The 27,987-nt window shown below is 42.5% G+C and overlaps 2 protein-coding genes and 1 long non-coding RNA gene across 14 annotated transcripts; 1 reads left to right on the forward strand and 2 right to left on the reverse strand.

Annotated features, from left to right (window-relative positions):
* Positions 1-218: 218 nt before the first annotated feature.
* Positions 219-12,487, reverse strand: LOC101467914 (kinesin-like protein KIF23). Of its 9 annotated transcripts, none has more exons than XM_076884590.1 (24): positions 12,346-12,487; positions 11,720-11,786; positions 10,920-11,048; positions 10,554-10,659; positions 10,275-10,411; positions 10,072-10,184; positions 9,765-9,935; positions 9,497-9,532; positions 8,918-9,030; positions 6,976-7,097; positions 6,730-6,832; positions 6,501-6,580; positions 6,262-6,381; positions 5,763-5,922; positions 5,453-5,614; positions 5,061-5,227; positions 4,769-4,942; positions 4,226-4,432; positions 3,692-4,000; positions 1,650-1,883; positions 1,359-1,447; positions 1,108-1,168; positions 983-1,023; positions 219-887 (listed from the first exon to the last, which is right to left on the reverse strand). In XM_076884590.1, the coding sequence occupies exons 1-24, from the start codon at positions 12,357-12,359 to the stop codon at positions 872-874; spliced, it is 2,931 nt and encodes a 976-aa protein (XP_076740705.1). In that variant the 5' UTR covers positions 12,360-12,487; the 3' UTR covers positions 219-871. The 9 variants fall into 9 exon arrangements, with proteins under 9 accessions (XP_076740705.1, XP_076740702.1, XP_076740701.1 ...); XM_076884587.1 differs by having other exon boundaries at positions 1,650-1,880; positions 5,453-5,617; XM_076884586.1 differs by having other exon boundaries at positions 5,453-5,617.
* On the forward strand, positions 11,928-19,944 carry LOC143418906 (uncharacterized). 3 transcript variants are annotated; one of them, XR_013098856.1, is made up of 3 exons: positions 11,928-12,052; positions 12,482-12,559; positions 19,527-19,944. It is a non-coding gene; the product is annotated as an uncharacterized LOC143418906 (long non-coding RNA). The 3 variants fall into 3 exon arrangements; XR_013098855.1 differs by having other exon boundaries at positions 11,977-12,052; positions 12,462-12,559; XR_013098848.1 differs by lacking the exon at positions 11,928-12,052 and having other exon boundaries at positions 12,136-12,559.
* Positions 18,511-27,682, reverse strand: LOC101467396 (membrane progestin receptor gamma-B). 2 transcript variants are annotated; one of them, XM_004557958.4, is made up of 8 exons: positions 27,477-27,682; positions 27,107-27,234; positions 24,067-24,272; positions 23,692-23,818; positions 22,550-22,594; positions 21,703-21,799; positions 20,549-20,693; positions 18,511-19,740 (listed from the first exon to the last, which is right to left on the reverse strand). In XM_004557958.4, exons 1-8 carry the CDS (start codon positions 27,528-27,530, stop codon positions 19,466-19,468), a joined length of 1,077 nt encoding a protein of 358 aa, XP_004558015.1. In that variant the 5' UTR covers positions 27,531-27,682; the 3' UTR covers positions 18,511-19,465. The 2 variants fall into 2 exon arrangements, with proteins under 2 accessions (XP_004558015.1, XP_004558016.1); XM_004557959.4 differs by lacking the exon at positions 22,550-22,594.
* Positions 27,683-27,987: the final 305 nt, after the last annotated feature.

A 27,987-nucleotide genomic window follows, 5' to 3' on the forward strand; every position in this document is an offset into this window, starting at 1 on the left:
TGCGATGATGTCATGTCAAGATGGACCAAAACCTCTGAGGAATGTTTCCAGCACCTTGTTTTATCTTTGCCATGATGAACTAAGAGAGTTTGGGAGGCAAGTGAAGTCAATCCCAGGACTAGAAAGGTTAAGACCAAAGTCAGTTTAATCCATTCGCTCTTTGGTGATTGAGGACCAAAAAATAAATAAATAAATAAAAAAATCATAATGAGGCTTGATGTTGGTGTTTGAATAAATTTAATGCCACCAGAAAGAGCAGTGTGCTACATGTCTTAGGAGATGTTTCAATAAGCCAAAGTAAAAAGTTGCATGACACCTATTTACATGGAGGCCAGGGATCGAGTTCAAAACCTACATAATAGTGTAATATTTACAGTTTCAATTCTACACAGTATATTCTAAAATTTGTTTTTTTAATAATCAGCATTATGCTTAGTCTGGCATTCGATCAATCAATGACCTTTGAAAAGAAAAACAATGACATAGGAGAAAAAAAAAAAAAAAAAAAAAGAAGCACAACGGTCTATAGAGGCATGTGGTCGTCTTTGGATAGTACAAAGCATTCAAAAGCATAAAAAGTTCCATTTATAGAGTGTTTATAAGTTTGTTCATGTTTTTAAGGAGAAATATTTCCAGAATTCAAAAAGTAACACAAATACAGCAATTACAACTTAAATATTGCTCTTGTTCTGAAAAAATGATAATTCCACCAGAATAATTCCTAATATGATTTGATAGAATTAAAAAACAAAAAAAACAAAACAAACAAAAGACCCAACTTGGTATCCAAAAGATGCATAGTTTCCCTTCAATTTCCTCACAATTACCCATTCTTGTATGTTAAAAGCAAGATGAAAATATTGAGGGCAATTTAAGGCTTTCTGCGTCTGGAAGAAAAACAAAGACAACCAAGAACAGAGTTTAGTTTGAACTGAAAACCAAAATCTAAAGTACATAAAACAAACACATGCTTTGTGCTTACTTTTGATACCCATGGGATGAATTTGTGCTAGCCGCTGGAGCCTAGGGAGGGAAAGTTTGAACAGGGATTAGAAAGCATAGGTAAAGTTTTGCTCGTGGTTGTATTTACGCTTTTTAAGAGCTTACCCTGTTTTCTATGTCCTCCCCTTCAGCTGGTCCTTCTGCAGATCCTGATCGCCTTTTGCGACTGAAACAAAGAGCGTTGTTTTTAAGTCAGTTCTCTTATAAAGTAAGGATTCAAACCTTTCCCAGTCTCTATTTGGGAACATTTAATAACTTGTATTTGATTAGCATTAATAAGTGCTATGTTTTGGTATTATAGTCATATTTCTCTGTGCACACAGAAATATATCACATTTCTGTACATAATACTGTACCTTGGTGCTAACGGGCACACTTGTTTGAGCGTCTCAATGTCTGTAAATTGCACAGCTTGTCCGCCACTTCTGGTCTTAAACACATCACCCTGGTGAGGTTTAAACAACAAGAACAAAAAAAAAAAAAAGAAGAAAAAAAAAAGGAAAGAGGAGGAAAGTGTTATCAGAATTAAATCTGTAAGTAAATAGGAAGGAGCGTCCCACTAAAACACTGTAATCAAGTGAAATTCATGCAACATCTAAAATGATCAAAATCAAACACCAAAAATTAGTCACATTTTTTGATTTTACCTTAATCAGTTTGGTTTCGATCTCCCCGTCAGAGGCAAGCTCTTGATGTCTAAGCACATACTTGTGGCATTTAGACAGAGCCTTCTCACTTGGGGTGGACACCTTGATTGCATTGGGTATGATTGGCTGCATGACAGTGTCTAACTCCAAATTAGAAGGTGGTTTGTGGTCTACCCATTTCTCCCCACCGGCAGAGTGTGAACGCCTGTGTTTTGGATGAACTGGAAGAGCCTTCTGGTGATCCCAATGTGAGAAAGACAAACCAGGAAGTTATTCACATGTGACTCCAATCAAACTATGTCGAGGTTAGTAGGGAAGGTGAAACGCTAGAAGGTGTTAGCTTGTTAGGAAAATAAATGTATTACTGGAAGTCACAGGAAGTTGATGCATTATAGACTTTATTTCTGGAAATTTCTAATCAAAGTTTAATAGTTTATTTAAAAGTTTAACTGTCTTCCAGCAATACACATTGTCAAAGGGTGTTTTCACACCTGCAGTGTTTTGTCAGTTTATATTGAACTCTGGTTCGTTTCCCCCTTGGTGCGGTTCACTTGTGCAGGTGTGGTTCACTTGTGCAGGTGTGAACACAGTAATCACACTCAGGTGCAGACCAATGCAGATGAACTAAGGGGTTTCTTCATGGTTTGAATGTGACCCGACCTCAATCCAAACAAACTAGCAGGTGCATCTTACATGTTTGAGCTACTTACAAGGAAAAAAAAGCCATGTGTGTTTTGTATTCTGGAATGTGGCAGGGTACTAAATGGCCTGGTAAATGGCCTGTATTTATATAGCGCTTTACTAGTCCCTAAGGACCCCAAAGCGCTTTACATATCCAGTCATCCACCCATTCACACACTGGTGATGGCAAGCTACATTGTAGCCACAGCCACCCTGGGGCGCACTGACAGAGGTGAGGCTGCCGGACACTGGCGCCACCGGGCCCTCTGACCACCACCAGTAGGCAACAGGTGAAGTGTCTTGCCCAAGGACACAACGACCGAGACTGTCCAAGCTGGGGCTCGAACCGGCAACCTTCCGATTACAAGGCGAACTCCCAACTCTTGAGCCACGATCGCCCATAGAGATGTGTAAAGATCTGTACGGGTCAGCAACTAGCTGTGAAATGAATGCAAATTCTGTGTTCTCCAAGAGTTCAAAACCCAGCAACTTCCTGCATCTACTTTTGTTGCTCCCGCCCCAGACACATCTGGCCAATTAGCAGACTGAACGTTCTCGCGTGGTCTGTAGTGATGCATTTTGGTTTGCTTGAAGTCCACTTGCGAACCAAATCAAAAGGGGAAAGCTTAAAGTTACAAAGTCATTAACTGATTCAGACCAGAGTAAACAAACTATAGGTGTGAAAATTCCCTTCGATTAAGTGATAGCACTCTAAAGAATTAAGAAATTAATGACAATGCATGCAAAGAAGCACAAAGGTAGCATATCTTGTAATGCAGACACCCATTACAAAAGCCAATCTTTTCCCCACCCACGTTGGCCGACTTATTATCATCCAGTTTTATTGAGCAAATTTCAGCATTAATTTGAAAATTAGCAACACTGGTGCTGCTATAAGGCTCAGGACCGAGAACTCCGGAGGACCGTTGTCAACGGCCTAGACCCTAGACTATTAATACTCAGTGTTTTTTGGGGGGTTTTTTGAACAAAGATGTTTCTGTTCATTTCAATACCATGTTTATGCCATTTTGCTACTGGAGTACAAGAAGAAAAAAAAAAAAAAAAAAAAAAAAAAAAAAGCATTTCTAGAGAGCAGTTTGCATCCAGAAAAAGAAAGATCTACAAACATGATGTAAATACTCATGAGCCTTAAGATGCAAGCCAAGAAGATTTCCAAGCATGACAGATCAGTCTGCCTAAGAGCGAGGACAGGAGACACACCAGTCTACACTGATGCTGCTACTCAATGTATTTCTAAACAAGGCGACAGCTGTTGGAATCACAGATGCAGTTCTACACCAAGGCGAAGCTTAAACTACAGGCTCACAGAGATGAACATCTAGGTTCTAGCACACACTGACCCTTGTGCCTGCCTCTAGGTCTAGTCCATAGACAAGAGTGGTGGCAGGGACCTCAGTGCCTGGGGCCCTGCGCTGGCCTCTCCTGTGACCAACACTGCTGGTGCTGTGGCATGTGGCCGGAGTCCGGCTCCTGCATTGGGGAGTCCCGGTGAACCTATTCTGGCTGCCTGAATCTACAGGGAACCTCTGCTCCCACCTAGAGATGCTGGAGGCTACTGAAGAATAGTCAGAGGAGGATGGTGTGGAGGTGGGGTCCTGAAACACCCTAACTCTGGCTTTATTTTGGTGGGAAGGAGTTTGGCTGAAATCCTGAAAGGGATGAGGTATTGTGGATGTTAGGTGCTCCAGATTAACACAAATTCACAACAGAGCAACAGACAAAGTAGAAAACAAAGTGATGTAACCAGTAAGCGTATACATGTCAGGATTCCTGCTCATGATTTTCACAATGATTAGAAACATGCTGATTCAATCGGGTTGACAGAATGATTAGGTGCACATTGGCGAAACATGCAGCATCAGCAAATAACTCACAGGAAGTGGTGATGGAGAGGGAGACCTCTTCTGTTGGATGTTTCGATCTCTCTCCCTTGAGGGCCTCTCGGGCTTCTCTGGACGCTCAGTGGGAGCGCTGCCACCGCTGCTGCTCTCCGTCACTATGGCCTTCAGCTGCTTCAGCTTCTCATCCTTTACCCACAGCTTGTTCTGCATCTCCAGCTGCTTTGCGTTCACCCGTCTCTCCTAATCAGAAACCATGGACAAGAAAAAATTTAAAGTCTTATTTGATCGTGTCATATCTAACAATTGGAATTACAAACTTACATGAACGATCTGAGGGACATTACAAAGTGGAGTTTAGTATAATTACATTGCACTGTTCATGTTTTGGTAGATTATGTGGGTTAATCTCCGTGTGTACCCATACAAATGTTTCCAAACAGTAGGGCTCTCAATGCATATTTGAAATGCAATTGTAAAATATAACTTATAATTGTGCAAATTAACGTTTGATTGCAGAAAAATAATTTACAATACCTGATATCCTAATGGCTCAAAACAGTGAACAACTCCACTTACACACTCCTTCTCCCACTTGAGTCTGGTGTCCGTCACCGCGCCCTGCATGCGCTGCTCCATGCGCTTCCTCTCTGACAGCTCGCTCTGTAGCCTGTGCTCCCGGGTCTCCAGCTCCTGCTGAAGTGCACGTTTGTCCTGCTCGTACATGTCCGTCGTCTTCTGCAGGATATCGATCTGAAGACGAGCAGCGTACACAAACAGTTAAATGCAGGCCATTATTTAAAAGAAAATTAACTGAATGCACATTTCCAAGAACATGTGTTTTGTGTCAGTTGTAGAAAGAAGACAGCACCTTATACTCCAACGTTTTGGACTTTTTCTCCAGTCGTTCTATCTCCGTCTTCTGACTGAGAATGACTTTGTCTTTTTCATTCAGTTTGCTCTGTTGATCGTGAAGGAAGTAATCCTTTGCACTGAGCTGGCTGTCAAACTGCTGCAGCATGGATTTCACTGTATTAGCTGTAGGAAGAAGCACACGGATATTAACAGATGTAGATTTATATTTATTTTTAAATAGAAATGTTACTTGTTTGTGAAAACAAAAACACAATCCATATTACAGAAAAAAGATTTAGATACTGAAAACACTCAGACTGATGCATCACTGCTGTACCGAATAAATCTGCTCTAACAGCCTAATCCTGGAATTCCAAACTTTGCGTGATGGAGACAAATGGCCTGTACCAGTTTTATTGAATTGTTCTGTCATCATCTGTCGGATTTGATGCCTCCTTTCCAGGACCTCAATCATGCGGGGCAGCGTCTGGTCATCAGCTGGGTCGACCAGCTCGCAAGTAGGTAAATCTGGAAGGCTTTCTATAAGCTGAGTCATCAGAACTCTGTCATCTACTATGAGAATCAGATATGGTAAAGATTGTTTAAACTGAGTAACATACAAAAAATAAAACATCTCCGATTGCTTTAAGTTTAAATGTATGAATGCAGCATAATAACAGCACAATGAGCAAGCAGCAGAGACTTGAAGGTGATCTACCAGCATTGCTGGGCCCTCCTCGTTCTTCCAGACGACGTGAGAGCTCGTCTCTGAAAGCCTGGTTTCTGTGCCTGCGTCCAGGAGCAAGGCCACATATTGGACGGTCAACCGGCCGTGCCACTTCTACCTCTTGGGTCATTTCTGCAAAGCGCATCACCAACTGCAACACACAATATGGAGGACTCTTTAGAAATAGTCTACTTGGCAGGGACAGCTCAGTAGGTGGAGTGGTGGCCCCATGATCGGAAGGTCGGGGGTTCGAATCCACTGAACGGCTACCCTGAGGTACCCCTGAGCAAGGTACCGTCCCTACACACTGCTCCCCGGGTGCCCAATGGCTGCCCACTGCTTTACTGAGTGAATGGTTTAAATGCAGAGAGGAATTTCCCCACGGGGATCAATAAAGTACACACATTATTTCATAAAGCATCCAGCAAGGCTGCAAAAGAAAAGTTTGCTCATGCAGGCCATTCTACCACACGAAAAGAAAATGTCTTACCACAGTTTCTTCATAGTCATCAGCATTTGGGTTGACACAAACAATCATCCTGACTTTTCCCTCCCCATCAAAGTAGTTTTTAAATAGATGGGTAACTTTGGAGTCTCTGTATGGCACCATCTGAAAGAAAACAACAGCTCTGAAACTGCAATGAATGAAAAACAAAAAACAAAAAAAACAAACAACAACAAATGTTAAAAACAGAGATCAAGGAGGTGGGAAAATGATAAAACACGAACCTTATTAGTTCCACACATCTGATTTTCACGCAGGACTTCAATACATGTGCGCAGCGTCATCAGGGACTGGTTAATATTTCCTGCAAATGAGACATCACTAAAAATGCTTGGTCTCCTAAGAAAAGTGATTTCTACATAAAGAAACTTTCAGAATGTGGTTAACATTAGAAAAGCTGAAAACAACAACAACAACAACAAAAAAAACAAAAACAACAGACAACAGACAAACCCGCTTCACGGAGACGGCTTCCCTCTGCTCTGGTCCTGTTAGTGCGCTCACTGCCGGCCAGGTCAACCAGACACAGCTGGCTCACATTCACCTGGTTTTTGTCCTGTTGTTCAGTGACATTGTGTCAGCATCACCAAGCATTATAAAAAACAAAAACATCGGTCTTTCTTTGAATAAAAAGGTATAATTGAAGATACCGATATCACTGACATATGTAAACATATTTAAATAAGGGCTGCGCGTCACCTGTAGTATGTGGTCCCCATCAGCATCTAGCGGTGCCTGGGCCAGTTTTATTGTGAAGACACTGTGGGAGCGGCTGGATTCACGGTTGAGCTGAGTGTTGGCTATCCTCCTTTTCTTTTGACCTGGACAGAGAGGAGATCATTAACACAATCTGTGAGCTCAAAAACCAGCAGTAACAACTTTAATTTACTACAATTTCCATTTATTTGCGTTAATTTGATTTATCACTTATTATAAATGCTGCCATATCCTCCTGACTACCAGGGGAAAAAAAAGTTGTCCAATCAAATTTTTTTTTTTTTTTTTTTTAATCCCCCAATGTTTGTAAGGTAATCAGAAAGACAGAAATAATTTTTTGGGGGAAAAAAAAAGGTTTTTCTTTTTTAGATATCACATGTCCACTGCAGAGGACATAGGAAGGCCAAGCATGTAAAACTGAACTTTTATGGCAAACATTTGCTTCAACTCTTCACCAAGGAGCAGTTTGAAGTCAGGGAATTTTAGTGGTTTCTTCACCCAAACCTGCAAGTCACTGCTATACTGAAGCCATGAGTTGGTGATTGCCAGATCAAGAAAGTACAGAACTGCAAGTTCAGGAGGACTTCGTCTGAGTACCGTCTCTGATGCTCCCCTTTCTTTCTGCTTGAAGGGCTTATTCCCTATGATCTTCTTCGTCAGACAACTCAAGATCTGAGTTTCCCTCAACAAACTGCAATAAATTTATTTCTGCTTCTAAAAAGGACTCATTTTCTGGTCATTTAAAAAAAAAAAAAAAAAAAAAAAAAAAAAAAAAAAAAAAAACAGAACAAAATGGAAGAAATGACTACAAATGTCCACTACGGAGGACATTTTTTAAACACTTCAATACTATACTAAAAAGGTTAGAATTAAGCATACTATGTTTTAATGTGTTATTAAGAGCCTCATCTAAAATATGCTAACATTTATAGCCAAAAATTGCTCAATGAAAAGTTTTATGCACTTACTTTTGTTCTCCCCATAAAATGTGCTTGCAGCGATGGCCGCCATGTTCCTTGATTAAAAAACTAAAGTTCCCAAAGGCCCACCCCTTTACATTTGGTATCATTGGAAAACCCTAAATGCCCTCTGTAGATTCCAAAAGGAGGTAATTCTGTAGTATGCAGTGGATGGGAGATATTCAGGTTTAGAAAGGTCCTCTACAGAGGACAAATTTGCATTGCTGGTAGTCAGGAGGATGTCTGCAGGAAGCTCAAAATTGTTCTGCTGTACATCAGCAATCCCAGCATGGCACAAACATTGTAAAATCTAAGTCACTGCTCTCCATTTACATGCAATATAGAAACTCTTTTAAAGCTTATATTTTACAAAAAAAAAAAAAAATTCAGATTTCAATTTATCTGATGAGTTTTCCACTTTGCCTCATTCCATTCTTTTAATTAGCTTTGGCCCGCCCAAAAAAAGATGACAGCATTTCTGGATTATGTTCAAATATGGCTGCTTCTTTGCATGATAGGGCTTTAAACTGGATCTGTAGATGGCAGTGAAAAGTTGTTCTGAGCCTCTGCAGGGATTTTAACCACATAATAATGCCCATTTTAAATCCAGTGCCTTGTAGCGGCCCAGAAGTCATGGTCATCCAATACTGATTTTCGGCCCTATACCCTGCGCACAGAGATTCTGAATCTTTTGATGATATCAGGTACTGATGATAATGATATTCAGCCCATCTTTACTTTTGCAGCCAAATATCATAATTAGTTGCAAAATCTTCCTCCAGCTGGTTGTTTCTAGTACCACTTACTTTATTGTTTTTTACATTTTACTCAGCATCTGTACTCTTTTCAAACTCATAAGAACTGTTTGATTTAAATATTTTACTGATTTCCATCATAAGAAAAAACAAACAGACACAATACCGTTTAAAATGTTTCAACACATTCAAGTTCTGACTTCTACTCACCCTTCCAGAAGACTTCAAAAGCTTCCTCTGTTGATTTTACCTCCACCTCTGTGCAGCCAGCCACATACATGTTATGATTCTGATCTTCTCGTAGAATCTTAGATTGAGGTGGTCTACAACAAATTCAAAATATTTCTAAGCAAACACCAGTGAGGTAACGCAATTACATGTTGGTATAGTAAGCAAAGCAGCAAAAGCCAGATGCCAAATAATTGTTAGCGCCATTATTTAAATTTAAATTAAAAAAAAAAAAAAAAAAAAAAGCAATCTAGGAAGACATACACATTCATTTAGGGGTACAGACACATGCACACAGCATTTGCACAAAAGCAGCTTGAAATGTTTAAAGACACTGTTTCCTCTACGTTGACAGAGAGCCAATTAACTACAACGGCGGGAGAAAAAAAACAAAGACAAACAAAAAAACAAAACAGTAAGCTACACCTATGCTACAAACAGACGACTGGATTAATGGGAAGGGAATGCACTGATTACTTAAACAACTTATCAGCTACAGCCAAGTTATGCCTATGAAAAACAGTACTGTGTAATGCAATTTTACTGGCCACATACACATACTCATTGCTCCGCACAGGCGTGCTTCCACCGAGCCACCTAACAAAAAACAGGGTTTTTACAAGTACAATTTGTCAGTAAAGACCTACGAAGCACAAAAAAAATAAAAAATAAAATAAAAAAAACATGGTATCATTTTATACTTTCTCAGTTTCAACACTGCTATCTTCATGTGCACCACAAGTATGGGTGCTGTCGGGTAGCTTTGTACACAGAGCTTTTTAACAAGACGTTATGTTTCAAAAGCATATGTTGATTTCTAATCTCTTACTTTGGTCTGATCGGGTCATACGGAGCATCTTCAAGGAGATCGTAGATGTAGTTGTTGTAGATCTCAATGTAGGAAACAAACACACCGTAACAACCGTCTTCATCCACATTCTCCGATTTACAGGCCTCATCTGGGCTGATCATATCTGCAAATTCAGGGTCAGGCTTCTGCCTAAAAAAAAAGAAAGAAGAGAAAGTAAAAAGTAACCTAACAATGAAATGCAAACTTTAAACTCAAATGTCAACAGTGCTCGTGACCACCATGAAAGTATAAAGTGAAGAGTGGACTAAAATGACTCCTTAGCTACCTAGAAGATGGCGTTTTGGGCACTGCCTGCTGACTGTCTCGCTTCTGCCTCTCGAGGAGAGCATCAACTTGACTCTGGATCTCCATGCCATTTTTATCATCTGGTTTGAACACCTGAAGAGGTTTAAAACAAATATTCGGTAATTTCAGTAAATGCCTCACTCTGCAAAAAAACAAAACAAAAACAAAACTGTTCAGTCTTACAAATCTTTTAGCCTGAAAGGGTCCAATGCTGTTGAAGATCATGTCTAGAGAACGGGGGAGAAGACCACCTTCTCCAGGTGAGCCAGTCATAGTGAAGGTCTTACCACTTCCAGTAACACCATACGTAAACAACAGACCTGTGGTGAAGGTAGGTAGGATATTGCAACATCACAGTAAAGCAACTCTCACAGAGACTCACACAGAGAACCAGCACGGCAAACTAGCAGTAATCTTTTGGCAAGTCTTCAAAGTACACATTACACATGTCAAGTGACTTACCATTTTTACAGTGAATTAGATCCTCTACCAGTGGCTTGGCAACATCCTCAAACAACTCCAACTGAGTGGTGTTAATACCGAATACTTTCTTAAAGGAGTACTGTGTCTGAAGGGTAAACAAACAAGAACATACATCAATGGTATTAAGAAGAATAGAGACAATAATAGCAGTTACTATAATTTATGAAATCGCTGTCGAAAAAATTCTTTGGTAGCCGCTTTCAGGTATTTGCTGGGTTCAGTATTGTTTTGTGATTTTCAGCACAGTTTAACAGCGATAAACTGAGCTCATGAAAGGGGGGGGGGGGGGATACTAATCAAGTATGAGTGGCCAGCTTGTTTTACATTTTTATAAAACACACTTACCTCCTTGTATTCCCCATTTCGGTTAGCTTTAAGACCATCAGGAGCATGCAGCTGAATGGTGGTGCTGCTGATCATCTCAACACAGCATTCCTCATCCTCTGATCCAAGGGGCCGTATACGGCAGTACACCTACAATAAATGTTGTTTTTATAAAAGCTCTTTGTTTGGCGCCCACGCATGACCAATTTGTCTGGAGACCCTACTAGAAACAAAACATAACCCCTGTGATCACTGGAACACACAAAGCCCTCCACCATGATGGAGGGTAATTCACGGACATATATGGATTTGAAGTCTGTCTGTGAGCTTAAAACGGACAAAATTATTCAACAGGACTGTAACTAACAATTCTTTAGACTAGAAGATTTTAAGTCAATCAGTCACATGATTAACTGTTTAGTTTCTGAAACCCCAGAACACTGGGAAAATGTGTCAAACTTTTCTAACTCAAGTCCAAGTAACAATCCAGTTTGCCATTTTGCTCAGTTAACAGTACAAATCCAAATATTCAGTTTACTAACAAATACGATAAGCAAGACAACAAATCTCAACAGTTAACTGGCATGGTCATAACAAAGGGCTCAAAAAGGTTGAAATAAGTCACCTTTTTCTCATTTTTGTTTGAAAAACAGCAATTATCTGTCACAAGCACTGGCAGCTGTAAAGAACTACATCGATCACCTTGTCTTGTCTTTGTTTACACGAAGCACTAAACTACAAAAAAAGAGGATTTGACAGTAATGGCTTCTCCATTAATTATACTTTAGTTTCATGAATAATGAGTAAATAAGTTCACTTACTCCCACAGGATCTCTCTCTGTGTTGGACGCCTTCTTTGGCCCAGGCCTCCGAGGAGTCTTCCCTTTGCTGGAAGTGTCAGTACAACACCATCAACAACAAACACATTATTTAGTTACGGAATAACCGACCTATCTTAACGTGTGTGTGTCTTGTGCGGTATTATGTAGAAACAGACGTGTGCTTAAAGTGCCAAACTACACAGTTAGACAGGGGTAGGTAGGCGGAAGGTTAAAAAAAACTGTCAGTGAGGGTCTGACGTGTATGATGAATGGAGTCTTCTTATGAATTACGCTAACTAGCTAGCCAAGTTAGCTTCTAACTCGCTAACCACGGTAACGTAATTTTATTTCTTACTCGATATTATATTTTGAACGTTAAGCAAACCGAAGTCACGCTACCCTTTAGGTTTAAAAAAAGTGTAGCAAACACTGTCAGAAACAGCCGAGGAGTTGAATCTGAGCTTGGAAGCCAGTTGAGCAGTTACCAGACGGTTTTAATTACGCGGCGATAATCTCAAAGCTCCCTTTTCAGAGAACAACCGTAAACTAACGTCCTTTTAATACGTCTCTCATTTATAATGTGCTACCTGTTCACTGTTAGACGTGTAAACGATGATAATACTGACCCCGGTCTTTGCATTGTTTGTTTTGTGAACACCCTCTCCGCTGTTCTCACGAGCGCCTCTTCTCGATTTGAAAATTTCCCTCTTGTAAACGTTCTTCCGAAAATCTGAACTTCCAGCCAATCTCAATACTCTGCAGCGGAAGTCCCGCCTCCATCCTCTCCCCCTCCTAACTCCGTTACTAGCTCTGGATCAAACAGACAGGTCCGAAAATCTGGTAAGCTGTATTTTCACAAGTTTAGCATGACTTTCCTCTTCATTCCTATTTTTTAGAGCAATGTCGTAACATTTAACTTCTGTTTTATTTCTGAACTTTGAAACTAGTAATTAACCTTAATTAAATTACACCTGAGACGTTAAAGAAGGGGGACTTGGGTGACAATATATTAGAGTGACTATTTGGGGAAATAACTCGTTTTTCTAATTAATCTGCAATTAATTAGTTCGACAGTTTATTTTTTCCAACACTTCAGTGAGTCGTCTAAGCGTCAGACACCTGCCTGATCTCCTGTATTCTGTTACATTTTATACCCAATGCCCCCCCTATTTTAGTGCAATCTGTTTATTTGGTTGAAGAATTACACAAACGGTAGATAAAGGTTGCATTTATATTGTAGTAGGCCTCACTGGGTCTCTTTATTATGGAAAAATGTTGACACGATGCAAACTCCTTTCGGGTACTGGCATTATAAGGGTGACCAGATGTTACAATTTTGTGGGACAGCACAGCATTTTGGTCCCCTCATTCCACCCTCTGAGTCAAAGTCTCTTATTTTGATTGGCTGTAGTATACAAAAATTAGCAGTACATGGCAGACACTTTTCTAAAATTTGGCCTTTAACGGCTGTGAAGAAAGCAGAAAGGCTTTCTTCATGGGTCATTTGCAGGATAACATGTCATTTTCTGACCAAAATAAATATGAATATCATGGAAGTTACCACATGTGAAATGCAACAAGACTGGAAAAGTGCTTATAAGTGTGTGAAGTCAGTGAAAGTCAGTTTCCAGTGCTTTTCCCAAGTTATCATTGTTTTCAGTTTCACACAGGAGAGGATCATGATATGGAGTGACCAAATAGTACAGGTGGGAATTACCACGATACACTCCATGATACAGTGTGTGGTGGGGCGTGGCCTGTGGTGCCGTGCAGAGGAGGCGGACGCACCTGCACGGCATCCGCAATTACGCCCCGCCGAATTAAACATTGTACTGGGTCCTGTGGTTGGCGTTGTTGTTGTGGTGGTGTTGAGCGGGCAGCGGGAGAGCTGCAGCTCTACGTGTATTGTGAACAGCAACCATCCAGTATTAATAAAGAATGGTTAAAATGCCACTGGGTCTGCCATGGTTGTTTACACAGTGTTATTGCAAACATTCCCAGTTAAACATTGGCAGTATACATTTATTCAATAAGAAAGTTAATGGATAAATAATTTTTACATTGTATAAAGTTATAAAATGAGCTTGTCACTGAAACCTGCCAAATGTTGCCATAAGAGGGAGTCAGTCTACTATAAGTCTGTTTGAATGGGTCCTTGGAAATCACCTATCTGTTATTGGGCACAAAGACAGAAATCCACGTTTAGCTCTCACATATGGAAAAGAAATAGAAAAAACTTATAAAAGACTTGCATCAGATGTGGCCTACTTCATATAGTGAATCATATAAGGCTTATATGATTTACTCAGGAAAGTGGCCACTTTCATATATTATTTTACTAAGTATCCAAAACATACAAGTTTCATTTATATAATTTCTCTAGGGATCTTATATCTGTTTTCACTCTCGTATGCTTTTCATACAAGTTTCACACAAGACAGATACAAACTTTATAAGATTTATATATCTCTTTTCCATATGGGTTATGCTCAGTAACAGTCCTGTTCTGTCGGTATATAACCAGAAAACAACCAACTGACAGGCAGTTGAGTCGAGTCCCCTCGAGTTGTGCAGACTGATCAGAATCAGAGAAACTTTGTTAATCCCAGAAAAGAATGCTACTGTGAATTGTCACAGCAGCATGCATACAACAAATCACATAAAATGAATTTTCTCTTTATAGAGATATAAATATAACTATATACATGAATATAAAAGGACACTATTAACTAATATTTCTGTGATATTAAAGATATTAGTGTACAGGTGTGCACTAATATCTTATCGTGGTGGAGGGGTTTGTGTGTCCCAGGGATCCCAGGGGCTATGTTGTCTGGGGGCTTTTGCCCCCTGGTAGGGTCTCCCATGGCAAACTGGTCCTGGGTGAGGGACCAGACAAAGAGCGATTCAGAAGACCCCCATGAAAAGAATATCGAGGGAACAGTTTACCCTGCCCGGGATAGGGTTACCGGGGCCCCGCCCTGGAGCCAGGCCCGGGGAGGGTGCCCGAGGGCGAGCGTCTGGTGGCCGGGCCTTAGTCCATGGGGCCCGGCCGGGCACAGCCCGAAGAGGAGACATGGGCCCATCCTCCCGCAGGCCCACCACCCGCAGGAGGCGCCATAGGGGTCGGGTGCATTGTGAGCCGGGTGGCGGCCAGGAGCGGAGGCCCTGGCGGACCGACCCCCGGCTGCCAAGACTGGCAATAGGGACATGGAATGTCACCTCTCTGGTGGGGAAGGAGCCTGAGTTGGTGCGTGAGGTTGAGAGGTACCGGCTAGATATAGTTGGGCTCACCTCTACGCATTGTCTGGGCTCTGGAACCAGTCTCCTGGAGAGGGGCTGGACTCTGTCTCAGTCTGGAGTTGCCCCTGGTGAGAGGCGGCGGGCTGGGGTGGGTATTCTTATATCCCCTCGGCTTGCTGCCGGTACGTTGGGGTTTTTCCCGGTGGACGAGAGGGTTTGTTCCCTGCGCCTTAGGGTCGGGGAACGGGTCCTGACTGTCATCTGCGCTTATGCGCCGAGTGGCAGTTCGGAGTACCCAGCCTTCTTAGAGTCCCTGGGGGGGGTGCTGGAAGGTGCTCCACCTGGAGACTCTGTTGTCCTGCTGGGAGACTTCAATGCTCACGTGGGTAACGACAGCGAGACCTGGAGGGGCGTGATTGGGAGGAACGGCCTCCCTGATCTGAACCCGAGCGGTGCTTTGTTATTGGACTTCTGTGCTAATCACAGTTTGGCCATAACGAACACCCTGTTCGAACATAAGAGTGTCCATAAGTGCACGTGGCACCAGGATGCTCTAGGCCGTAGGTCGATGATCGATTTTGTAATCGTATCACCAGACCTGCGACCATATGTTCTGGACACTCGGGTAAAGAGAGGGGCTGAGCTGTCAACTGATCACCACCTGGTGGTGAGTTGGATCAGGTGGCGGGGGAGGACGCTGGACAGACCTGGTGCACCTAAACGCGTAGTGAGGGTGTGCTGGGAACGTCTAGCAGAGGCCCCAGTCCGCGAGATCTTCAACGCACACCTCCGGCAGAGCTTCAACAGCATTCCGAGGGAGACTGGGGACATTGAGTCCGAATGGACCATGTTCAGCGTCTCCATTGCCGAAGCTGCTGCATTGAGCTGCGGCCGCAAGGTGGTTGGTGCCTGCCGTGGTGGTAATCCCCGAACCAAATGGTGGACACCAGAGGTGAAGGGAGCCACCAGGCTGAAGAAGGAGGCCTATCGGGCTTGGTTAGCCTGTGGGACTCCGGAGGCAGCCGACAGGTATCGACAGGCCAAACGGAATGCGGCTCGGGCAGTGGCTGAAGCAAAAACTCGGGTGTGGGAGGAGTTCGGAGAGGCCATGGAAAAAGACTTTCGGACTGCCTCGAAGAGATTCTGGCAAACCGTCAGGCGTCTCAGGAGGGGAAAGCGGTGCTCTACCTGCACTGTGTATAGTGCTGGCGGAGCGCTGTTGACGTCGACTGAGAAAATTGTCGGGCGGTGGAAGGAATACTTCGAGGACCTCCTTAATCCCACTGACACGTCTTCCGGGGAGGAAGCAGAGTCTGGGGATGAGGGGTGTGACCCACCGATTTCCGGGGGCGAGGTCACTGAGGCAGTTAAACAACTCCTTGGTGGCAGAGCCCCTGGTGTCGATGAGGTCCGCCCCGAGTTCCTGAAGGCTCTGGACGCTGTAGGGCTGTCTTGGTTGACACGTCTCTGCAATGTTGCGTGGAGATCAGGGGCAGTACCTGTGGACTGGCAGACCGGGGTGGTGGTCCCCATCTTCAAGAAGGGGGACCGGAGGGTGTGTTCCAACTACAGGGGGATCACACTCCTCAGCCTCCCCGGGAAAGTCTATGCCAGGGTGCTGGAGAGGAGGGTTCGTCCGCTAGTCGAACCTCGGATACAGGAGGAACAATGCGGTTTTCGTCCTGGTCGCGGAACACTGGACCAGCTCTTTGTCCTCTCGAGGATACTTGAGGGTGCATGGGAGTTTGCCCAACCAGTCTACATGTGTTTTGTGGACCTGGAGAAGGCATTCGACCGTGTCCCTCGGGGCGTCCTGTGGGAGGTGTTGCGCGAGTATGGGGTGTCTGGCCCATTGCTACGGGCCATTCAATCCCTATACAACCGTTGCAAGAGCTTGGTTCGCATTGCCGGCAATAAGTCGGACTCGTTCCCGGTGGGTGATGGGCTCCGCCAAGGCTGCCCTTTGTCTCCGGTTCTGTTCATAATTTTTATGGACAGGATTTCTAGGCGCAGCCAAGTGGCGGAGGGCTTTCGCTTTGGTGGCCTCAGAATCTCATCTCTGATTTTTGCGGATGATGTGGTTCTGTTGGCTTCATCGGGTGAGGGCCTCCAGCTCGCACTGGAGCGGTTCGCAGCCGAGTGTAACGCAGCGGGAATGAGGATCAGCACCTCCAAATCTGAGGCCATGGTTCTCAGCCGGAAAAGGGTGGAGTGCCCACTCCGGGTCGGGGATGAGTTCCTGCCCCAAGTGGAGGAGTTCAAGTATCTCGGGGTCTTGTTCGCGAGTGATGGGAGAAGGGAGCTGGAGATCGACAGACGGATTGGGGCTGCGGCTGCAGTAATGCGGACGCTGCACCGGTCAGTCGTGGTGAAGAGGGAGCTGAGTGTAAAAGCGAAGCTCTCAATTTACCGGTCGATCTACGTCCCTACCCTCACCTATGGCCACGAGCTGTGGGTAGTGACCGAAAGAACGAGATCGCGGATACAAGCGGCGGAAATGAGCTTCCTCCGAAGGGTGGCTGGCCTCTCCCTTAGAGATAGGGTGAGAAGTTCGGCCATCCGGGAGGGGCTTAGAGTAGAGCAGCTGCTGCTCCACATCGAAAGGAGCCAGCTGAGGTGGTTCGGGCATCTGGCAAGGATGCCCCCTGGGCGCCTCCTGGGCGAGGTGTTCCAGGCATGTCCCACCGGGAGGAGGCCCCGGGGCAGACCCAGGACACGCTGGAGAGATTATATCTCTCGGCTGGCCTGGGAACGCCTTGGTATTCCCCCGGACAAGCTGGAGGAGGTGGCTGGGGAGAGGGAGGTCTGGACCTCTTTGCTTAGGCTGCTACCCCCGCGACCCGACCTCGGATAAGCGGATGAAGATGGATGGATGGATGGTGTGCAAGTATACATTGTGGAGTACAAAGTGACAGAGTGCAGTGAGCAATGTTTAGTCTGGTTCAGTATGTGTGGGTCTGACCCAAGTGGATGAACTAAAGAGAGTGATAGCAGCAGGAAGGAACAAACTCCTGCGTTGTTCCCTCAGACAGCAAGGTTGAAGGAATCTGTTGCTGAAACTGCTCTTCATATTGTCCAGTGTGTTATGAAGAAGGTGGGAGTCATTTTCCATGATTGCCAGCAGTCTTGGCGACATGTTGGCATGTCTGCATTTCGAAATTAGACAGCAGTGGTTGGCAACCCTTTGAAAATCTCTCTGAGAGTGATTCCAGCCAGTCCAACTCAGGCTACAAGTGTTTGCAGAAAAGTTGCCTCTTATCAGACGACCTGTGCAATTACCTTGGGATCAAAAGTGGTTGTGACTTTAAAACATCCACAATCTGGGTAACCATTTAGTCACCACAAGTTGCAATCAGTGTTAGCAGGCCATTTTTTGTAGATGCAAGCAGGTTGCTGTCCTGCTTTTGCTCACATGACTCTGCCCATATGAATACTATGTATTCGAATACTATATTTGGCCCTCACATTTGACCTGCATAGCTTACATCTGTTTATTCTTTTAGGTTGGACACTCCAGGCCTCACATGTCTCACACTCATACTCATATATTTCTCTCAGACAAACAAACTGTTTGTCCCACATTTAGTTTATTGGGATCTGGTCACCCTGTTATAGGATGTAAATACTTGTAGGATAAACACTAATGTGCCAGCATTATGCAACAGGATGCTCCTAATTAAAATAAAAGGGACACAGACAATCGTAGTTTACAGTTTATATGAAAAACTCATAATAAATAACTTTGTTCTTAAATACTCTGTTTTGTAATCCAGGAAAATGTAACACCAGAAACATCAGACATTCTGAGGGAAATAAATGACTCAGAGGACATCAGCTCTGTGCTCAGTGACCACACTGTCAGTCTATTAAGCTGAAGTTTAAACTAAAAAAAAACAACATCTGATCTCCCTGAACAAAACTGCTTCATTTGTTTGATGTGCATTATTTGACTGATGTCACATTTAACTTAACGGCAGTCATGAGAAACATGAAAAGGCACATTGTCAGTTCAGCATCAAAACCTGCAATTGAAAGGGAAAAAACAGTATTTTACATAGTTTTTGTTCCCTGCAGTCTCTTCATACACCACAAGTGTGGAAATCGGAGAAGCAAAAAGATAAACACACATGCGCTGCCTCGTAATGTAGCTAACCTGCTACATTTGTAGCTTCATGTAGAAACAGGTTTCCTCAGAAACATTTAAAAGTCGTTACATATTATGAAACTTAACAAACACGTTGTTAATTTTCATGCTATGTTTGTGTACCTTGCACCTATATTTTCAGCCTATCAGCACAGCAGCAGGCATCTCATTGATAATTAAAGGCCAAATGCAACCGTGATTCATTTAAACATCATGTCAGTTCCTCATCTGGTGCACCCTTCACTATGTTATACCATTTATATTACCCATAATGCAATTTCTTTAGTCTTGGGACCATATAAAGTGTATGATTTGGATGAGTTAAAGCCCTTTAAACCATGACCAATGAAGCTGGAGGTTCAGCTGTGGGGGCAGAGTTTGTCTTTCTTTGGTCCTCTACTGTACTTCTTGTCTTTGCAGACTGGGCCCAAGAGGAGAGGTAGGCTGTAGAGGAAGATGACAACCAAATTCAACACCACACAAAGCAGCGCCGGACCCACTGAGTTGGCAAATGTGATGGGGATTGAGTTTTCCACGAGCCAGGAACGGCGTATCGTCATGTCCTGCTCCATGGCCTGCATCTGGAAGTGGGTGCCGAGGATGGCGCACACATGGAAAAGCTGATGGCTGTGACCTGCAGAGGGAGCAGTTGATATGTGTTTGTTAGAGGAAAGAGGTAGACTGCAAACGTTCAGCACTGAGCAAATGATTCACATTGGAAGCACAACATTAACACAGGATATGTGAAAAAACAGAGGTGATTGTGCATTATTGTTGTAGCACAGCAGAGAGAATACTTTTTAATATCCACTTAATAAAGTGCAGTGCTGGAAAATGATTAAGTCAAACTAGTCAAACATTTGTTCAATGCTGGTTTGGTTTATAATTGATGGATGTTTTTCCGTTGGAACTCTTTATGATCTTTTTGTCACTGATTAATTACCCCTTAGTGTTGGTGAATGCTTATTAACCTCACCTTAGGATCAGAAATTAGCATTAAAATTCACTTTATTTGAAGTACAAAAACCATAAAGACGTGAAAATCACAGACTTATTGCAAAAAAATAGCCAAAACAAATGACTTATAATAAATAGTACATTGACCATTCAAAAAAGCTAAAAAAAATTTCATGCTGAAGGAAAAGACAAGAAATGCAGCACAATACAGCGATGCAGAGAGCATTTTTAACGTAATCTTTGCCAACAAAGAGACAGTAGTTAAAGTTCTTTCATGGATCTCTGCTTTCAGTAGCTTGTAAATGTCTCCTTTGTCTGTCTTCCTTTCAGTGCTGAGCAGGTTGTGTACAGTGGTTTACTTTGGGGTTTTTTGTGAAACTCTATGTACAGCTAAGAGGAACCGGCGATAACGCTCTATCAGTAAACAGGCCGAAAAAGCTAAACATGCTAATAATTATAAAGAGTGCTCGTCAGATCTGGTTTACCTATGAAGTCGAAGCTTCCGGGTGCCAGGCGCTCGGGTAAATGGGTGGCAAACAGAAAAGCAGTGAGAAAAGCCAGGGTGATGTGGTAGTAGTGGAGGATGTTGGTAGCGTTATCTGTACAGCCCTCCCCTTTACACAGGAACACCTGCGAACACGACAGCACAATCGCTTTTAACTTCAATGGTTAAATAGCCGATGACTGTTTTTTACTTTAACACCCCAAAATTTCTTAATGAGGGTCAAACTCTCTGCATCTGCCAGTGGAGCTGCTTTCATGTCATAAACGCAGATTGAGAAAAAAACAAGAGTATTTTTTCACATTTATGATATTTATGATATTGTTTTCATCATAAATGTTAAACGCATGTATCTAAACAGGGAGCTAATTGGTTATAAAGTATTCAGGTGGGTTCCAAACATGAGCAATTGGCTTCTGCTTTGTAAGTCTTTCAAAGAAAATACTCGGCTCCTCTTGATATACACTGAAGGGGTTACGTCATTTTATAGAAGGTTACCGCCTTCAATAAAAGGAGTTTATTGTTTTATGATATAATAAAATATTTTCTTCAGGGGTTAGTGATTTTTATCTGTTTATTATGCCCTTTTCTGTAGTAGCTGTGAATTTTACCCTGTAACATACATAATTTTAGATTATTATACCAAGGATGCAGCAATATATTGAATATGTATTGGAATATTAGCCCCGTACTATATAGCTTCTGTGTAGCCATCTACTGATGCTATTTGCCAACGTTTTTCTGTTGTTTCGCGTCAGTGTTTGCTGGCTAAACTTTCAAAGGCAGTGTGATGATAAAATTAACTTCTGCATAACTTGTGTAAGGGAAATAATTGTTATTTTTGTTTATTTAAAGCAGCAACAGCTTTAAAGTTAAATCTGAGGTAGCGTTGATGGCTAAGTTATACAAATGGAAGTGGAACATTGAGCACCAGGGTCAAAAACCCTTAAAAAATGCTGTGTTTTTTGGTGTAGCAAAGAAGTTTGAAGATGATACTCACACAGAAAATTACAAACACACACATGCTTTCAGTCTGTTACCTATTGTATGGTTACCTCTCTAGAACTAACCGCATATTTTGCTTTATAGTGTTTCAGGTGTGTCTTGTGAGGCAAGTGGATGTTTAAAGTGCCTTACCCGGTAGAACAGAGGAATGTTGTCAAACAGGTAAGGGTAGGCAAAGGCTACGACTCTAAGACATTTGCTAAACTTTGGACTCTGGTACTCAGGGAATCTGGAGGGGAAAAAAAAGAAAGAAAGGCATTTTCAGTGGAGGAAGCTCTACAGAAACAGAAACAGAATCATCATCGATAATGAAAACATTATGTAAGAACTGATTATTAACCTGCTACATTTTTTAAACAGAACATAAATTAAAATGGAATTACAGCTGAAAACAGCTTGAATGAGCCAGAAATGATAATAAAACAAATCTTTCTTTAAACAACTCAAAATATAAATACACGCAAATATATTTAAATTTACGAAGCATGTGGACCATGCTTCGTAAATTGCAGTGCACGCTCCTTTCCTATTGTTGCGTGAAGCCAGGATTGACTTTGAGTCAGTGAGTCAGGCTGTTACAGAACACGTTTAGCTGCCCTGTGTGTCAGCTCCTCCAACCTGCTCCAATTGAAACTGTGCTTGGAGTCAGTCACCGTTCAGGGCTGGTCCGTATAGTTGTGTAAAGCGCTTTGGGGCCCTTAGGGACTAGAAAAGCGCTATACAAATACAGGCCATTTACCACGCCATTTACAGATACATAACAACAGTTGTGTTAAGAAGCAAGTTGCTCAATTGCACCTTCGAAATTCCATTCACCTACTGTGGTGTGTCCGAAGACTTGTCAATACTTTAAATAGATGACTCGCATGTTTTACGTAGGCACCTTTCATTTAAATAATGACAATGTAATGAAAAATACAGTTCAGAGGACGATAAACGAGACGGAGGAGCAGATTATTAGCAAATACGTTTTGTTTACCTCTTAATGATGTCGTGATTATACTGTAGAAATGGTAAGCCAAGCCTTAGCGGTGGGAGAGATAAGTGAAAGAACAATCATTAGCTAGACCAAGCCAACATTTTCCAGTACATAAAGGTAATAAATATGATTATTGCTGTAAATGGAAAACGTGGAAAAGTGAATACTGTGTTTTGCCTCTTATGATCAAAGCAAGCTTTACATTTTCCAAGAGTTCTGATTTGCAGTCGCTGAGAATGATCTAGCTTTTGATGTAAGCCACGCCCACCATTGTGCTCTACCAGACACGGTGCTCAGGCTGTTTGACAAGATTTACGTGACTCATGTACTCAAGTACAACCTCGAGATACAAAGACGACAAATATTTGTTAGTTGTCACATTACAATGTTGTCCTGGACCAGGTTCTCCCAACTGCTATAAACATATTTTCCTTCTTATTAGTTCAGCTGGAGTTGAAACACTGACTGCGTAACTGTATGCTTCCTAGAAAGTGTTACTGTGCTAATGACGACACGATAACATGCATGTTCGCCTATACAGCGTTACGTATAGCATGGGAAAAGGAAAAAGCATTTAGTGTGTTATTATGAGAAGATGCAAATGTTAGATCTTAACTGAATTTCTCAGAGGACTCCTCTAAAGCTTTCCATTTCAAAGTTTCACCCACAGCTGGAGCTTTAAATGGGCAAAAACGTTTAGATCAAACACACAGTCACACAGGCTAAAAAGGACCTGCAGCATGTTTGTGCTCAGTTCTGCACCATGCACCCGCAAAAAAAAGCTTTACTGTTGTTAGTTTTATTGTATCTGCACTCTTATGCGATGGAGAGGTTCTATCCTGTTTTTCCCCCCTTCATTTTCATACACAGTGAGGCACTTATATTTTATTCATCTTGCATAAGATGAGCTTTTAGATTTTAGATTGGCTTGAATCAGTTAAAAATTGATTTTGAGCTGGGGACGTAATGTTTTTTTCAGTTGGAAAATTTTGTTAAAAGCACAAAGTGAAGCCATCTGCTGTTAAGAAGGCTCGCATGTTAAATTGCATAGTACAGACACCTCGTCTTGCATAATAAAAGCATAAATCTAGGATAGAAACAGCATCAGCAGTAGGGATGTAAAAGTCATTTTTTCAGCTTACCTGGAGTAGCATGCTAGGATGGTGCAGATGACGGTGTTGAACACAGTGATGGTGATGTAGGACTGGTGGAAGGAGCTGTTCACCCACTTGTCGGGGAAAATGTAAGCTGAATAGACGATCGCTGAGCCTGCAGCCGAGCACACCATAAGCATGAAAATCTAGTCTTCCAGCACTCCATAATTCCATTAAAATCTGACCTAGAAAACTACCATAAGTTTAGACTGCGCCTGAACTTTAGAAAAGGGAATCCACATTGGTTTCACTGAACATGTAGTGGACCCACTACTGTGCAGTGGATGTCCCTGCCCCTTTCGAGTAGAAGTACAAATTCACCCATCGTGTATCTTCCTCGAACAGCTTTTGTTTTTCACTTACCCAGGCTGTAGAAACTGATAGAGCCATAGTCAAAAAAGAAGCAGATGTGGCGTGCCCGCACTGACATGGTGCTGAAGGTGTGAGCGCAGCTCGACGCCAGTGGATAAATGCAGCAGGTGAACAGGAAGATCACCATGGGCCAGGTGAAGGAGTCCTGCCACGCTTTCTGCATCAGCACCACCGTTACTAGTTTCCATAGGAAGTACCTGCCGGGAGAAAAACTGGGTTGAAGAAATCAGAATGGATGTAACACATGCTTATGACAGATGCGTCTAGTTATAAGGAGTATTTAGTAGTTTTAATTCGTTTAGTTTTGGAGTGTGATTATTTGATGGTGTACTCAGAACAAAAAGGGCTGTGTGCACAGACAGACTGCAGGAAGAAGAAACGGAGAAACACGATGCACGTGCTTTCATACGGGAAGGTCTAATGAATAGTTTGATGGTATGATATAAATCGAATGCTATGGCTTTTATAGTCACCAAATCAATGCTGCTGAACAAACATGGCAGATTTTCCAGCCGTGGCAAACAGAGCTCTGAGTCTGTTTAGGGTGACACTTTAGGTGGGGTTTTCCTTTCATTCGTCAGACATGGAAAAGGTTAATTATTAACTAAAGAGCACTGTAGCTAACTGATAATTATAAGGTTAAAAAAGAATCTGGCAGTCAAAGCTGAAAGACGCACATCGATGACTAAACCCAACTTCTATCATTGCTCTGTTTTGTTAGTAAGCTGCTCAGCGCTGAATTCACTGTGGTCATACCATTTGCGGTCACGTATAAATATGAAATAATATACTCTATATGTCAGCTGTGAGCACAGTAAACACACGTTGGCTCCCATGTTTCACACGGCTTTCTGTACAACCACTGAATGTCATTTTTCACATTTCTGTGTGCTGAAGGATTAAAGAACCACAAAGCAAAGTCTCAAGGACTACGAGGTGACATCCCAGCTGTTTCCCCTTCAAGTCTGTACACTGCGCTATGCTGTCTAGCTCCATATTTTATACACAGACCTGAGAGTCAAACTTTTCCTCAAGGCAAGAAAGCTAATAAGTGTTTAAGTGTCCAGAAGTATTAACTGGAGCCGGAACGTCCAGCTGGCTCCGTGCTTTGAAGCGACACAGCAACATTAAGGAGGCCAGAAAACCTACATATAATAGCAGAAAGTTGTATGTAGCACCTATCAGTGTAGAAAAAGTACTTTATTACTCAGAAAATGATGTATTTGGCAGTTACCTCTGCAGCTGACTTGACTTTCCAAACACTTTTATCCTATCATGAGGATATTGTATTGCCTTGTGTATTGCAGTCACTGCCTCGACTTCTCAGAGCGCCTCACTAACAAATCAACATTACTCGTGCTTTTCCCATCACCGAGCAGTTAACTAATTGTGGCAGTTTATGCAAAAGTCTTCAGCACAGATCTGCTCATTACTACCTAGGTCTACATAGAGCCCCTGGACACCAACACCCATGTGTCCTTTGCTTATCTGAACACAAAGACACTCACAACCACCCATGCAATCAAAGGAAGGAAGGAAGTGCAGAGCGACTACTGGGAAAAGAAGCCTCTGAAGTACCTTTAAATCCTTACACAACAAGAACAGCATCGAGACGTTAGCTACAGAGCTGCCACAAGTCATGGACAGAGTCACGTTTGTCAAACAGACAGAGAGGAATCGCAAGTTTAGGAGGCCGAGGAGCCAAAACTACTTTAGAAAAGAGTCCTCGGTATTTTTCTTTGTCCACCTTCTGTTTGTTAGTCATGCAAACTCTTACGTTGGGTTTATCGTTGTGCTAACTGACAGGCTTTAAACTGGACAGGCTTAAATTACTGCACACAGTCGTCAGACTGGATTCCTTATCGCAGTTTTCAGATTTTAGTAATTCCCTCACGTAACGCACTGCCTAATCAGTGTAGCTCATGCTGAAACCACATCTACACTTGAGTCTTGAGTATAAAAAAGGACATTAAGTCTCCATCATAACTATGCTCAAATAGAAAAATGAAAGGTTTTCTGTAAATGCCAGGATGAATGATGATGAGCTAACTAGATTTAATGAGTTACTGATCAACTTTACAAATTTGAAAACTTCTTTGTCTGTTGTCTGGAAAGCTTTGTAATCCTCCTTCGTCCCAAATAGTCACAAATTTTGCTGATAATGAATTGTGTAAACACAAACAGGCTCATATTAAGATTGAGCATCGTCATACGCAAAATGACAGTGACAGGGAGGCACGGTGATGGGGGACCCGCATCGTTGCTGAAATCACAACAAACATCTGTGTATATTCAGTCCTCGTGTTACGTAAGTCAGTGCAAACAGATGCTGCTGAAGCTGCAGGTCCCGTGAGCCTTTTGATCTCCATTCTGTGAAAACTGGCCACGCTACTTTTAAACTTTTTTTTTTTAGTATTAGTACTGTAACGTGCCACTGATCCTCTGCCATCTGTTGAACTCCATCAAGACGTGCACATAACATGAATTCCAAGCGCACTGTACTGATAGAGGTGATAAGACTTAGGTCCGACTGCAGAAAATGCCACGAAGGTATAAGGTAAGCAAATATTCAAAGAAAATTCTAGAAAACTCAGAGTCCTACGAGCTTTACAAGATGTGCAAGATTCCTTCTTTCATGAATCCGACCAGGCTGGTCAGGAGGGAGTGTAAAATCACGTACACTCTTCTCTGCTTTAAAAAGCTGCTTCTCTGCTGCCCCTTTATTCACAGCCGGGTCAGCACAGCCGGGTCAGCACAGCCGGGAGCGCTGCTTTTCTGCTCAGCTTTTCTTCTGTATTAATATTTTTATTTAGTAAACGGAGAAAATAGTAGAAAGACTTCAGTAACTATGATGTAAGACTGTACTTGATCGCTCAGCTGTCACCTCATGTACAAACCAGGCCACCTGCCAGCTGAATCTAAATTCTGTCAGGTGCGTCGCATGTTGTCAATCTTTCCAAGCGCACAGCAGGGGGGTGAAAACAACTTTGCAGTGAAAGAAAAACAAGAGAAAAAAAATTGTCAGCTGTACCAGGTGGGCAGAAAATGGGTCCAGATATTGAGCGTCTCATTGGTCATCTGGAAGAGGCTCAGGATGCAGTCGGTGGCTGAGCTCCGGGGGTGCCGGTACCCAGTAATAATGCCGTCCTCATGGAAAACCTCAATGAAGAAACACTTGCAGTTAGTGCTCTGCCCAAATGTGAGAAGACCAATTTTGTTTTCACCTCTTCTGAGAGTTTAACAAAGAATGCATGACTAGGACTTCTCAAATATAAAAGCGGTTTGTTTCTTTTTCAACATTTTGCATGTTTGAGATTTGTCTTTGAAATTTTTTCTTTTTTCAAATTTCTAGCACTTATAAAAAGCGAAAAATTGTAAAGATTGAGTGAAGGTAAACTTACTTTGGGCACTTGATTGATGGTGAAGACTCGTGGCAATTTGATGAGGCTGAGCATGACTATGGCAAGGTGCTGCTGTCTGAGAGGCGAGCTTAACTGAAGCTATAAGCCGGGTGTGTCTCCGTCTTTTATAAGGTTTGCGTTGTCATGCTGTTCTCAAGGTTCCTCCCCTATCGTGTCCTCCCTCTTCAAACCCAACGAGAATTTCCAGTGTACCTGTGCCACTCCTACTCCTGCTGTCTCTCTGGAGGCAGAGGGTATGCACACACAGGTGTATGCTCACATAAACAGACACATACACACACCTGCTGCTTGGCCACAAAAAAAAAGTTTGACAAGACTGGACCAAAATTACTCATGTCACAGCGACATTAGCGTTATGAAACAAAGCTATTGTTATTTTGTAATTGCGTAACACTCCTGTGGCAAAGACAGTCTGCCCAGTAAGGCAGGTTTTGCAACGGAGGACAATATTTTTAGACAGAAGTTCAGAGTTTCAGGCCAGATAAGGCTG

The sequence above is a fragment of the Maylandia zebra genome, linkage group LG1 (assembly GCF_041146795.1).
Source record: "Maylandia zebra isolate NMK-2024a linkage group LG1, Mzebra_GT3a, whole genome shotgun sequence".
Taxonomy (NCBI): domain Eukaryota; kingdom Metazoa; phylum Chordata; class Actinopteri; order Cichliformes; family Cichlidae; genus Maylandia; species Maylandia zebra.